At 46.8% G+C, this 14,191-nt stretch overlaps 1 protein-coding gene across 3 annotated transcripts in view; it reads right to left on the bottom strand.

Annotated features, from left to right (window-relative positions):
• Positions 1-18: 18 nt before the first annotated feature.
• Positions 19-14,191, bottom strand: part of Acsbg1 (acyl-CoA synthetase bubblegum family member 1) — a 62,477-nt gene continuing 48,304 nt past the window's right edge. For 2 of the 3 annotated variants that reach the window (XM_031344100.1, XM_031344102.1), the window contains 5 exons: positions 12,428-12,658; positions 11,360-11,577; positions 5,559-5,698; positions 4,859-5,105; positions 19-650 (listed from right to left, as the gene is read on the bottom strand). In XM_031344100.1, coding sequence (XP_031199960.1) covers positions 565-650; positions 4,859-5,105; positions 5,559-5,698; positions 11,360-11,577; positions 12,428-12,658 — 922 coding nt within the window. In that variant the 3' untranslated portion in view covers positions 19-564. The remainder of the gene's footprint in view (positions 651-4,858; positions 5,106-5,558; positions 5,699-11,359; positions 11,578-12,427; positions 12,659-14,191) is intronic. The other variant, XM_031344101.1, reaches the window with a different exon arrangement.

The following is a 14,191-nucleotide window of genomic DNA, read 5'->3' on the forward strand; positions in this document are numbered from 1 at the left end:
AAAAGACATCCAGTACTTGTTACAGATCTGTTAAAAGGTTTAATACTGAAAAATTACATATTAAATACAGTCACATAGGCAGCAGCAGTTTATTAAGCATCAAGCCTCTTGTGTGTGAGGTGGCAGAGTGTGGTACTAGTTTCCAGGAAGCCAGAATTAAGTCAGGCCATTAGGTGAACTGTGACTGCTGTCTCTGCAGCACACATTAGTAATGGACTGCCATCCATTTCCCTCTCCAACAGCCCCCACTCCTCCCCCCACCCCCCGCGGGAGACCTGTGAACTAGAACCCTGTAGATCTGCCTAGACCTCGGGCCAATGTGAGCGATCCTTCTCTTTTGGAAGGAGAATGGTCTTGCTTGATGCCTGAACAGGAGCAGTGGTTAGAACTGAAGCTATTTGCATGTGAAGGCATTGGAGATGTCAGTGCTGTGCCCTGAACTAAAGGGTGAAAGCAGCTTGTCACAGGTTCCTGTGCTTCCTGTGCCCACTGGGAGACACCTGGAGCCCAATAAAGATGCTTGCCAGGCTGGTCTTCGGCAGAAGCTATAAGCATGGCTTCTGACTACTGTTTTTGCTCTTGATAAAAGGAATTGATGATATCTTTGTACTTCTCCAGAACCGTGAGCCGTTTCAATTTCATGGTGGGTCCTAAAAGAAAAACGGGAAGAAATGAGTGTGGCCTAGGTTTTGTTCCTCAAGAAGGTAAGAAGAGAATGACTCATGTAGGGTCATGTGTTTGAATAACTGGTTTCCCAGTTGGTGGAACTGTTTGGGAAGGATTAGGTTATACAGCCTTAGAGGAGGTATATCATCGGGGTGGGCTTAAAGTTTCAAAAGATTTTTCTTCCATTTTCTAATTAGCTGTCTCTGTCACTATGGACTCATAACTCTCTGGAACTATAAGCTCATTGAACATTTTCTTTTATAAAGTTGGCTTGGTCATTGGGTCTTATCACAGAAATAGAAAAGTAACTTAAGACATCTCATGAGATCCAGAAGTCAAGTACTAAGCCAGAGAAGCAAGATACACTGTACCATCTCTAAGGCAAGAGTCCTTTTAGCATTATACCCCATCAGCCCTGCTGTGTCACAATTGGGATGGTCTGCAGTCAGGTTACAGAGGACAAGATGGGTGTCACTGTCAGGACAGAAGTGACTTGCTTCTTTCCATTACATAATGAAGTACAGCCTTGACCTGAGGGTCCCTTATGACCCTCAACTGATGCTCCCCTGAATGAATATACCATGTCTCTCAGAGTACAGGGGACATGGTTCCAGAAACCTTTTCAAATACCATCTTAGAGTTTTATTGATGTAAAGAGACATCATGAACAAGTCAACTCCTATAAAGGAAAACACTTAATTGGGGCTGGCTTACAGTTTCAGAGGTTTAATCCATTATCATGGTGGGAAGAATGGCAGTGTCCAGGCAGACATGGTTGTGGAGAAGAAGCTGAGAGTTCTATATCCTGATGTGAAGGCAGCAGGAGACTGTGCCACACTGGATGGACCTTGAGCATAGGAGACCTCAAGGCCCACACCCATAGTTGACCCACTTCCTCCAACAAGACCACACCTTCTAATAGTGCCACTTCTTATGGGCCATAAATTCAAGCACATGAGTCTGGAAGCCAAACCTCTTCAATCTACCACAGATGCTTAGGCTAAAAAATGCCTAAATTCTTTTATAAAACTGAATGGTATTTTCGCAAAGCCCATGAAAATCCATATTCTTTAAGCGATCTCTATACTGCTCAGAATACTAAATACAGTATAAATACTATGTAAATAAACTAGTGTTTAGTAATAATGAAAACATGTTTGCATGGTCAGGTCTTTGTGGCCTGTTATCCCAGTTCCTCAGGGAGCTGAGACAGGAGGATCACAAGTTCAGGGTCTGAGTTACACTGAGTTCAAGGCCAACCTGGGGAATTTAGTAAGATCTTGTCTCAAAATTTAAAAAGAGAACCAGGGAGATTGCTCAGTGATAGAGCTCTTGCCTTGGCATTCTGGAGGCCCTAGAGTCAATTCTAGTTCTGAGGAGAAGGTGGGGGAAGGGGTTCTACACAGTCCCATGAATTTTTTTAAGTTTTTGATCTAATGTTGATTAGATTCACAGGCATGGGACCTGTGGATGCAGAGTATCAACTGCAAGTGATTGTAGCAATGGAACACAGTTTCTGTCTCGGGCACTCAGGTCATTCCTTGCAGGGTAGGCCAGCTGGCATGCTAGGATATGCAAGCAGCCTGTTGGGAACTGAAGCCTCTGGCCCCACCAAGCCAGATCAAGTGATCAATTATCTGAGTGTGCAAACAGGTGCCTGCAACCTGGCCTGCTCTGACTAGCATCATGGGAAACTCCCAGTCTGGCCACTTGGATAAACTGCCCCTGATTCTTGGCCCACCAAAATGAAGATGATGCTTATTGTTTTCTTGTTTGTTAATTTATTTACTTGGGACAAGGTCTTGTGTAGCCTAGACTGGCCCCAAACTCATTATATAGTAGAGGCTAGTCTTAAACTCCTGATCTTCCTGCCTTCACCTCTTGAGTGCTAGGACAACAGGTCCATCCTACCACACTAGACTCCACATCTAATGTTTAAATTTCTCCACTTGGGAATAGCTGTCTCATAGCAACAGCTTATACACAAAGCTCCTGTTTTAGGGACAGTTCATATAGGTGGACTTAGCTTTGATATGCTGGGATGCTTGAAGCTCCTGACAATATTGTAATGCCTGAAATATTTTCCTCAGACCATTTTTCTTAGCCTTTGTTTCTCCCTTTAATCCAAGGGTGACAGGGCTTCAGCTTGAAGTCCTTGGTCACCTAATGGCTTTTTGTACCTAACTCAACCCCTAACTAGAAACATTAAGGTTAGGGTCTTTATAAACTGCCTAGAGGAGTCATTTTCATTTGATTGCCCTTGCATTTAATTTGAACAAATCTGGTCATACGCTTTGGGTTTCAGACCCAGGACAAGCGGGTGATGTGCTTATTTAACATATCAAAGTGGACTTGGCCTCCAGGTTCTCCCTACAACCCTCAGTCCCTAGCTGTTATAGGCTATGGCTGGCATGGCCAGCTGCCGTCTACCCTGAACTTTCCAGCCCAGGGGCTGGGCCTTCCCTCCTGCAGAGGCTTTCCTCTATAGAGTCCAGACATTTTGCTCTTTGTTCTCTTGTGTGCTTGCTTCTCTCCCCCCCTCCCTTCTTCTCTCCACCCTTTCTTTCCCTCTCCCCGCCCCACAACCCCTCATACTCCCCACACCTTGCATTTATCTTTCCCTACATTTGTGACATCCTCTCCCTCCTGTCTGAATGGCAATTTCCCTGGCCCCATTCCTTGGGATGGGTAAACCCACCCAAGAGCTACTCCTCCACAAAACCTGTTTTATATTTTTAATTCATCTTGAATTGGCTTATTTCACCTGTGGAGGAAACCTATTAATATATTCTCAGCATCTCTGGTACAGCAGAACAGTGCTGCACATAGTGTGGTTCCTTTCAGTGTGAGTGGATCTGAAAGTCTCGCCAAGGAGCCATGTTCAGTGTTCTGTGCCATGAGCACCCCGAGACGCCACAGCTAGGAGACTCCTCTAGCCGGGTGAGGCTGCACAATAGGCGTTTTCTGGGCTTGGATTGTGGTCTGGACAGTTTGGTCCTTTTAACAGCCACAACACCAGCGGGGCTGTGATGTGTACCTGATGGGTGTGTGCATTGTAACTCAGCAGAGACGAGAGTCTCGTGGTCACACAGAGCTAGACGCTCCGTGTTCATACCGATAAGCTCTGGCACATGTGTAATACACTCATCACTGTGTTCACAAGTTCGGGAGCTCCCTCCTTCAGCACCGAAGCCCAGTGTTTTGTGTATGTGAAATGACATGTATCTGCACATGACGAACACATGCTTTCCTGTAGGCTTCTAAATCGTCTCTAGATGTTTGAAACCAAAAACTTGTAAATACTTTGTAAGGAGTTACTCGCTATTATTTAATGGATGAGAGGGGAAAACAGCTGCATATGTTCAGGACAGATGCACTTTTTCCTCTTAGTATTTCTACTACAAGGTGGTCGCATCCAGTGAATCTGAAGGTGACTGTTAAGTTTTTAGGCTGATTAGAATCAGAGACTTGTGCGCCCAGCACAGATGTTGTCCAAACCCTATCTGACACCTGCTGCTGGCATGGCTACTTCCTATTGGGCTCCTGCCTGTCACTGCCATGGGCTTTGTCCTTCCATACAACCCCAGGGACAGTGAAAAGAAAAACTTACCTGTAGGGGGAGGTGCTGAGACTAAGGTCTAGTTCCCTAATTGGTTCTTGATTTTGTCAATAAAGAAGGCCTGGAGCCAATTGCTGGTCAGAAGGTAAAGGTGGGACTTCCGGGTCCCAGGAGGAAAAGGCAGATGCAGAGAAAGAGGGGCTTTTTCTGTCATGCCTTGGAGGAGAGGGGATGCTGTACTCACATGAGGCCTCGGGGACAGCTAGGGACAGCGGCTTCTGCTATGAGCGGGTAGCCCAGGATGTGGAGGAGAGATGGGGAAAAATTAATTGATGAGGGCATGTCTTTCCAGGCAGGAAGTATTTGAGCCCTGCAATGGTGCTAGCAGGCAAATTCTAAAGTAATAAAGCTGTCTTTGAGTGTTTTTATCTGCAGAGCAAAGATGGGTAGAGAGAGAGGCTGGCTTGGGAGATCCTGGGCTAGGCCGGGTAGGACAAAAGAGAAGCCAGGAGGGGCCAGAGCTTAGGCAACTCCCAGACAAGCCAGGTCAGTGCTAGCAACGGAAGGTTTGGTAGCATGGTCGTAGCTCCTGGGCTAAGGCAGTAGCACGATTTTTAAAACTACAACACTTACCCAGTTCTCCACCTGAAATGGAGAAGTCACGTTCGAGAATTGCCCACTTCTGGATGTGGTAGGGCCGGGCTGCGGCTTTTGCGTTCACCCTCTGGATCCCTTCGTGGATGGCCTGATACACGGCCTCGTCTCTCTGCCCCACAATCTCAGATACGGTGCTGGCCTTGCTGCCCACCCTCTGGCAGAACTCCACAGCTTGCTCGGTCAGATTATCTGTTGGCTCAGACGTTTCTGGATCCAGTGTGCACTGAAAAGAGGACGGATGAGGATCCACCCCTTCCCCACAGAGCCACGCTCTGGTCTGGGAGGATGTCACAGACAAAAAGATGGAAATTCTGTGGACTCGGTTTTAGAGTGATGCTTCTAAGGTGGTTGAGTCCCAGGAAGTAGTGGAAGTAACAGTGGACTGAGCTAGACCTTAGTTGGTGACAGAAGCTCCTGTTCAACAAGGGACATCCCCCTGCCTGGCTGTGATGCTGGGGTCTGCGCATGTGACCAAAGGGCAGCCAGACCTTTGCAAGCTGGAATGTACTAGTAAGTGGGAAGGATCATCCCAGCTGTCCAGTGTGGCAGATGAATTTCCACCTACATGGCACTGGCTGAATGATGCCAGAATAAAGCTGTGAATACCAGATACACCTTGGTCTATACCACAGACCACCCTCCTGCTACAGCTCCGAAGCAAGAGCCCAAGACACACCTTCAGGGTTAGCAGCATGGACAGGAACTTCCTCTGGTCCCCAATCAGCATGGCACTACTGATGATTGGCAGCTCCATCTTCACGGCCTCCTCGATAGGCACTGGGGGCACGTTCTCCCCGCCCGCAGTGATGATTAGTTCTGGGGAGGCAAGGTAGGCCCTGGCTGAACTATACACCTAGGCCACAGTTGGAGAGGCCTGAGCAGTAAGCATGGTACTGGAAATGACCTCCTAGGAGCCAAGCAGCAGGTCCTGGCCCTCAGGCAGCCCTAGGACAAGTGCTTAGGACATCTCCCATTCCTAGACTCTGGCCCTGTTCAGCCAGCATTTCTCCTTCCTGTTTTAACTGCCTGTTACTTTGAAGGTGGTCATCACATCCAGGTGACTTTTCACATAGCCGCCTATCCAGTTCTCACAGTCAGCATCCAAGGAAAGCTTCTCTCATCACAGAGAGGAAACTGAGGCCAGACGTTTAGGAACTCACCCACTGCAACATGGTGCTAAGTAATAAACCTAAGGTTTACACCCAGTTCAGTTCTGAGCCCCAGCCCTTAACACCCTCCCTCCTCCCCTGCTAGGGGCCCACTCCTTGCTCCTTCCATTCCCTTGGGCAGATCTCTTCTCTCCTTTCCACATGGCCACACCCACTTGCTCTTCCAAGTAGGGCTCAGTGGCCTCCTTCGGGAAGCTCTCCTCAGCCTCCAACCCATTCCGACTGCTTCCTTTTTTGCTTCTCTTTACCTACCCAGAGCACATGTTCACTATTTATCCTGTCTCTGTGGGAGGGCCAAGGCATGCCATTCAAGGTTACAGGCTTCTGTTCTGAGTGATGATAGAGTTCCAAGCTAGATAGCATTTCCAGTGAAACAAAACACTACCATTTTTCGAGTGAATTCTGTGCTGGGTGTGAGAGCAACCAGGAAACCCTAATGTCAGGTTTCAAACTGGGACAAGCAGCTGAGGTGCCCATTTAACACATCAAAGTGGACCTGGACAGGTGCTCCTTGCATCCTGTAGTTCCTGTTACAGGAGCCTCCCTGGCTGGCATACACCGCCCCTACCCTGTGCTTTCTGCCCAGGGGGCTGGGCTTGCTCTTCCCTATATAATCCAACCATTTTGGTTCCCTGCTCTCTTTGGGCCTTTGGGCCACCTGCCTGCTGTACCTGGTTCATCTCTCTTCCCTCCCTCTCCCTTCCCCCTCTCCTCACATGGCACAGCTTAGTCTGGGTTTGTCCACTCTGGACTCTGCCTCTGGCTCTGCTCTCCCTCATATTTACAATAAACTTTCTCCTCCACCATACCCAGGAACAGTCATCTTTCCTCTCCTTTCCCTTTCTTTCTCTCGCTCTCTTTCCTTCCTTCCTTCCTTCCTTCCTTCCTTCCTTCCTTCCTTCCTTCTCTTGTGCTAAAATCTGGGACCAGTCCTTCCTTTCTTTCTCCCTTCCTTCCTTTCATCTTTCTTCCTCTCCTCCTCTCTTTCTTTCTTTCTTTCTTTTCTTCCTTCCTTCCTTCCTTCCTTCCTTCCTTCCTTCCTCCCTCCCTCTCTCCCTCTCCCTCCTTCCCTCTCCATCTTTCTCTCTCTCTTTCTCTCTTTTTTTCTCTTTCTCCATTCATTTGGTGCTGAAACCCGGGACCAGCCATGTCCTTTCGTTCCTTTCATTTTTTTTTTTTTCTTTTTTCCCATTCCGAGGAAGAGCCACCTCCCAGGACAAGATTCTGATGTGTAGACCCACATATTCTGCATTTCCATAAACTGTACGGTGCTGCAGGTGAGGCAGAGAGGAGCTCAAAAGTTTTGCTTTCTCCCTAGCTCCAGCCAAACCGTAAACAAACCCATTACTTTTTAGGGGAAAAAGTAATAAGATAAAATTATATAAAATAAATTCACTAAATTTGAACTTTGACCTGTTTGTGAGAGTGTCTCCTGTCCTATGTTATCTAATTCAAAAAAAGTCAGTGGCCATGTTCTGTGCCCAGGTCCAGCCTGATGTTAGGCCCAGAACAGAGTAAGGCAGCCCAGGTCCAGCCTGATGTTAGGCCCAGAACCCAGCAAGGCAGCCCAGGTCCAGCCTGATGGTAGGCCCAGAACAGAGCAAGGCAGTGCCCAGTTGTGAGGAGTTCACAGAGCAAGGGCTGACAGGAACGGTAGGGCTACAGAGATGGGAAACTGTAGCCCCAGATGAGAGGCATGCAGAGAGGTTTGACAGGCAGTGCCCAGGATGGAGTAAGAAGCACATAGCCTTTGGCGGTTGAGGATGAACCAGAGTGAAGAGGGCTCAGGGTAGTCAGAGCAAGGCCTTCCTGCAAGTGGGAAGCACTGGGTACTCTGGGGCAAAGATTTAGAATATTCCAATGATGGAGGAGAAGGGAGTTATTGAGAGGATGAGCTGGTTAGAGAGGAATCCACATGAGTTCAAATAATCAGGGTTTGTCTGGAACAGCAAAGGGCAGAGAAAAAAGCAGAAATCCTGGAAACATGAAGAGGCAGCTCTAGCCTGGCTCATAACTCCCCCTTACATGCCTCATGCCTGCCTTTCCTCTGTCATCCCCACCAACACCTTCAATAAGTGGTTAAAACCCTTTGGAAAACTAATGCAGAATGGAACTTCCTGAATCTGATAAAGAAAGTCTGTAGCAAATCTATATCAAACATACTTAGCAATTAGATATGGAAGACAGGCCCTGGGATAAGCACAGCAGGGAAAAGTTCTCACTGAGCAAGCCTGACGAACCAAGTTCAATTCCCCAGCCCATGTGAAAAGCCCATGTGTAATCGCAATGATCCTACAGTGAGATGGGCAGTAAAGATAAGCATTATCCAGAATAGTGGGTAATTATCCTAGAGTGGGTAGTTAGCCTAGAGTACTCGAGCAGTGAAGCAAAACCAAGAAGGTGGAAACTGACTCCTGAGAGTTGCCCTCAGACCTCCACACATGGGGCATGGCCTTTATGCACTGGCATGCATGTGCAATGTTAAAATTTAAAAATGTTTTTTAAAACAGGCTGTGGTTGGCACATGCCTCTAGTCCCAGCGGTCAGTAAGCCAGCACAGGTGGAGCTCTATGAGTCTGAGGTCAGCCTCATCTATAAAGTGAGTTCCAGGACAGCCAAGGCTACACAGAGAACCAGTTGGGTTTTTTTTGTTTGTTTGCTTGTTTGTTGTTTTTTTATTGTTGAAGATACTGCACTGAGATCAGAAAACCAAACAAGAATTGGCTCCACCACACACTGTTTTTCTTCTTTTTGTGGTGGGTGCTTGTGGTCAAACACAACCCGACTAGCACCATTTCTGTTCAACAGTGTGAAAGAACAGGTTCTAACCTGAGTGAGAAGGCGTACTCACGATAATGTCATATACAGATGACATAATTTTGTCCATAGGAATTTCAAAAGCACACACATGCTAGAACTCGCAGGGAGTTGGTGAGGCAGCTCAGTGGCGGAGTCCTTGCCTTCTGTGGGCAATGGCCTGGTTTCATTCCACAGAACTTCAAAAAATCAGCAGAAGCCATGCATGTAGCACAAAACCTGTGATCCTGGCACTCAGGAGGCTGAGGCAGAAGGATTGCTATGACTTCTAGGGTAGCCTGGGCTACCTAGCAAAACCCTGTTTAATAAATGAGTGAACAAAGACAGACAACAGAACAAACACACGACTCAAGAACAACCACTCTGTGAGCTAGTTAAGATCATTTGAAACAGGGCCTGATGGGGAATCCCAGCTACTTGGCAAGCCTAAGGCATGAGGATTAAAAGTTGGAGGCCAGCATAGACAACAGAGCATGACCTTGTCCTCAGGCAACAAGTAAGTCTGGGCTCTGTGTCAGTCAGTGGTAATTCTGGGCTGTATGTTGGTCAGTGGTAGAGTGCTTGCCTAGCTGGCTCAAAGGCCTATATTTAATCCCTAGAACAACAAAAAAGTCATTTTTATATATTAAGACTAATATATAAAAAACAAGTAATTATATTTTATATTTCAGAAACAAATAGTAAAAATTTAAATGTCATTATTTACCATAGCATATAAATGAAATTCTCTTTTTAATGTCTTTTATAATTTTTTTTTTCTTCGAGACAGGGTTTCTCTGTGTATCCCTGGCTGTCCTGGAACTCACTCTGTAGACCAGGCTGGCCTCGAACTCAGAAATCCGCCTGCCTCTGCCTCCCAAGTGCTGGGATTAAAGGTGTGCGCCACCATCGCCCGGCTCTATAATTTATTTTTTATTTTTTGGTTTTTCGAGACAGGGTTTCTCTGTGTAGCCCTTGCTGTCCTGGAACTCACTCTGTAGACCAGGCTGGCCTCGAACTTAGAAATCTGCCTGCCTCTGCCTCTGCAGGCCCTGTTTCAAAGACGTGTGCCACCACTGTCCAGCTAAATAAAACTCTTAAAGTGAATGGATGTAAAAACCCTACACTGAAAACTAGAACACACTATGGGGAGAAAAGTCAAAGACCTAAGTAAATGGGCGGGGGGAGGAGAAAGTGCACTTAGGAACTGGCAGGCTCAACTCTGAAGGATGTATAACCTCACAAAACTAATCTATAGACTCACGGAGCTGAAAATCATCATGTAAGCCAACCTATTGCATACACCGTTACAGTGAGTCTAAAATTCAAACAGAAATGCAAATGAATGTCCAAGGTCACCATGGAGAGGAAATCCAGGCTGCAGAATCCACAGAACCAGACACTGGTCCCTAAAGCTACACAAGGGGACCTTGGTGCCTTGGGACAGAACAGTCTCAACACTGACCTTATAGAACCACGAGAAAGGGCATCTTTTTGGTGGGCAGCACTGCTGAGTTTTTTGAAGAAAGGGTATCTGGACTCTCACCTTTCACCATACCATCTAAAAACAGCACCTTCCTAATGCTGTGACCCTTTAATGCATGTTACGGTGACTCCTGACCATAAATTATTTCCATTGCTACTTCACAGGTGTAATTTTGCTACATAAGGTACATAGATGTAATTACATAATAAATCATAATTTAAATACCTCATATGCAGGATATTGGATATGGGACCACCATGAGAATGTGGCCCTGACCCCCAAGTTGAGAACCAATGATCTAAAAACAGGGCCTTTCCTCCCAGGGCTGGAACGCAGGCGTCCTCATTTGTTATTATAAAAGTGAACACTAGGTGATGGAAGCGAACACAGTTCCCATAGCAGCTGCCTGCTGCTCCAGAGCCAGGGTTTTACAGCAGGGCTCAGCGGCCAGTACAGCCCCAGCAGTGGGACCTTCCGTATTTCCGAAGGACCAGAACCTAGTTCAGTTGGAACTAGGTTGAGCTGTGCCGCTGCCTGTGTAAGTTCCAGAAAGGAAGTGGAACTGCCACCTAGGGGGCTATGGGTACTACACAAACATCTTTCCACCGCGGAGTTCCTAAACCCACACCCCCTTCCCTGGAAGAAAATGTCTTGAGGTCTCATGTTTATTTTAAATTTTGTATTCATTCTGCTCTATTCTCTATAATGTCTGTGTTTCTATATCAAAATACATAATACTTAAAGCCTTCAGGTCTCCTGGAGTCCTGTTTGTTTCTTCTGGGGAAGTGAACCCCCGGTCTCCACCCCCCCCCTTTATTATCTAGGTGACCCTGAACTAGTTATCTAACCTCTCTGAGCATCCTTGTTTATTTCTGACAGTACTTGCCCGGAACTGATACTAATAGAGGTGTGTAGCACTCAGTGAAGGCTCAGGGTGCAGTGCCGATGAACAGTGTTGGAAACAGGTCTTCCTTCTGCATGGCTTGTTCCTCCAATCCCCATGTGCCCCAGGACAGGGGTGCTCACCTTTAAGGCGCCCGGTGATGTAGAGGAAGCCATCAGCATCCAGACGGCCCATGTCACCTGTGTGTAGCCAGCCTTCGGAATCAATGGCCTCACATGTTTTGTCCTCCATGTTCAGATAACCCATGAAGATGGTGCGGCCCCACAGGCAGATCTCACCAATGCCATCTGCATCCTGGTTCACCAGCTTCACCCGGCAGCCGGGTACCACCCTGCCAGAGCTGGTGATAAAAGAGACAAGGTCAGGGAAAGTCCTCAGTCAGCTCCAGAATCTGCAAACTCTCATTGGTGGTTGGGGGTCTCCTCTCAGAATTGCTTTTTCCGCCCTTTCCCTCCGGGCCCCACTAGCTCCAGCCCATAGGTTTTTTTGTTTGTTTCTCATCACAGATGGTTGTGAGCCACCATGTAGTTGCTGGCATTTGAACTCATGACCTCCAGAAGAACAGTCAGTGCTCTTAGCCACTGAGCCATCTCACCAGCCCTCAGAATTGCTTTTTAAGACTTAAAAATAATTGTATGTGTGCTCATGTATGCACACAGATACATGTGGCATCCGAAGGAGAGCAGTGGATCCTCTGGATCTAGAAATACATGTGATTAAAAATGACCAAATATGGGTTCTGGGAATGGAACTAGATTCTCTGTAAGAGCAGTACATGCTCTTAACCGCTTAGCTATTTCTCCAGGCCATCTTTTTCAGATTTTGGCACTACTACTATTATTATTTTAGTATTATTTCTACTATTGTTATTGTTACCATTATTATTTGTTTTGGTGTATAAATATGCATGGGTACATGTTCACTTGTATGTACACAAATGTATGCAAGTGCGTTCATGTGCGTGTGTGCTCTCGTGTTTGGTGCTCATGTGTGTGTGCATGTCACTGTGGCAAAGATTGCCCCTCTAGATGCATCAGGGCAAACAAGGGGCCCAAAATAGCACAGGTGGCACTTGAGACCAGGGATCCAATGTGAAGGGGAAAGCAAGAGGAAGAGTTCCCCAAGGCACCAAAGGGTGTCATCAAGGACATCTGAGCCTTCAGTGTGTCTGTTCCAACTTCAGGCCTTACCTGTAAAGCCGATAGTTGTAGGGGCTGGACATGAAGTGGGGGCCTGTGCTCTCGCTGAGGCCATAGCCTGCGTACAGGCGGATGTTGAGGCCCAGAAAGAAGCGTTGTGTCTCTGCTGTCATTGGAGCTGCTCCATAGAAGTTTTTCTGACACTTGGCAAAGCCCAGAGCCTGACGGACCCTGGCTAATACGAGGTAATCCGCCAGTCTGCTGGTGAAGGGCTTCAGGTCACTGTGAGAGGGTCAGGGAGAAGAATGGTCCATAGGAGGAAGAACAAACACATTCATGTGAGTACACACCTAGCATGGCCACCCAAGTTGTTTGTTTTGATGAATTGTTGTTCATGCTGAACCCTTTGTAAATATTTTGGATATTGGCCTTGTATATAACATGAATTTGTGCAAATGTAGGTGTGAGTGCTCCTGACTGTATGTAGATATATCATGAATCATGACGTCAAACAGGCTGAGCCATCTCTCTAGACCCCTTTTTGTTTATTTAGTATGAGACAGTCTTATGAATTTATTTGGGCCTTGAACTTGTTCCATAGCAGAAGCAGACCTTAACTCTTGATCCTCTGGCCTTTGTCTCCTGAGTGCTGGGATTACAGACCTGCACTCCCAGGCCTGGCTTCATGGTCACCTTTCATATGTGTTAATGAAGCTGTAGGTGAACAGATGTGTCCACATCTCTCACAGAGCTGGCACTACTACAATAGAACCTCCTACCTCCATCCCTCCCCTCTTTGAAGTCAAAAGTTCTGAGCCTAGAGCTTTGTGCTTGTAGGTAAGTGCACTACCTACAAGCTGGATCTTCAATTTGAAAAGCATTTTTATGTTGAAACAAGGCTTGGAAAGGAATCCTGAGCCAGATGTGATGGTCACCTATAATTCCAACCCTTAGAAGGCCGGGGAAGGAGAGTCCTGAACTTTAATATATAGCCTGGACTACATATTAAGACTGTCTCTGAAAACGAAAAAGTAATAATAGGCAATCAGAAGGGACTTGAGAGAGGTCTGAGTAGTCAAGTGGGTTCTGGGAAAACTGGAGGAGCTAAGCCTGTATCACTGAAGCCCCCCTGTGGTAGTTTGAATAAGAATGGTCTCTGTTTTGCTAGAGAGATGGCTCAGTGGCTAAGGGCACTGACTGCTCTTCCAGAGGTCCTGAGTTCAGTTCCCAGCAACCACATGGTGGTTCACAACCATCTATAATGGGATCGGATGCATTCTTCTGGTGTGTGTCTGAGGACAGCTACAGTGTACACGTATAAATAAAAATAAATGAATAATATTAAAAAAAGATAACCCCTATTGACTCATGCATTTGAATGCTTGGTCCATAGGGAGTGACAGGATTAGGAGGTGTAGCCTTATTGGAGAAAAATGTATCACTGGAGGCTGGCTTTGAGGTTCCAAATGCTCAAGCTAGGCCTAGAGTGGCAGTCTTCTTCCAGTGCCTGCAGATCCAGATGTAGAACTCTCAGCTCCTTCTCCAGCACCAGGTCTGCCTGCATGTTGCCATGCTTCCCGCCATGACGATAACAGTCTAAGCTTCTAAAACGGTAAGCCAGCCCCAATTGAATGTTTTCCTTTTTAAGAGTGGCTGGGCTCATAGTGTCCCTGCAGCAGCAGAGGTCCTAACTAAGACAACCCTTCTAAAACTACTACTGAAGGCAAGTAGCTGGCAATATCTATCCTTAGGAGGATGAATTCCTCAGAAGAAGCCAATCAGTGCCCCCAGCCAAAGCCCCTAAATGCCAACTAT

This window comes from Mastomys coucha, unplaced genomic scaffold (genome assembly GCF_008632895.1).
Source record: "Mastomys coucha isolate ucsf_1 unplaced genomic scaffold, UCSF_Mcou_1 pScaffold23, whole genome shotgun sequence".
In the NCBI taxonomy this organism is placed as follows: Eukaryota; Metazoa; Chordata; class Mammalia; order Rodentia; family Muridae; genus Mastomys; species Mastomys coucha.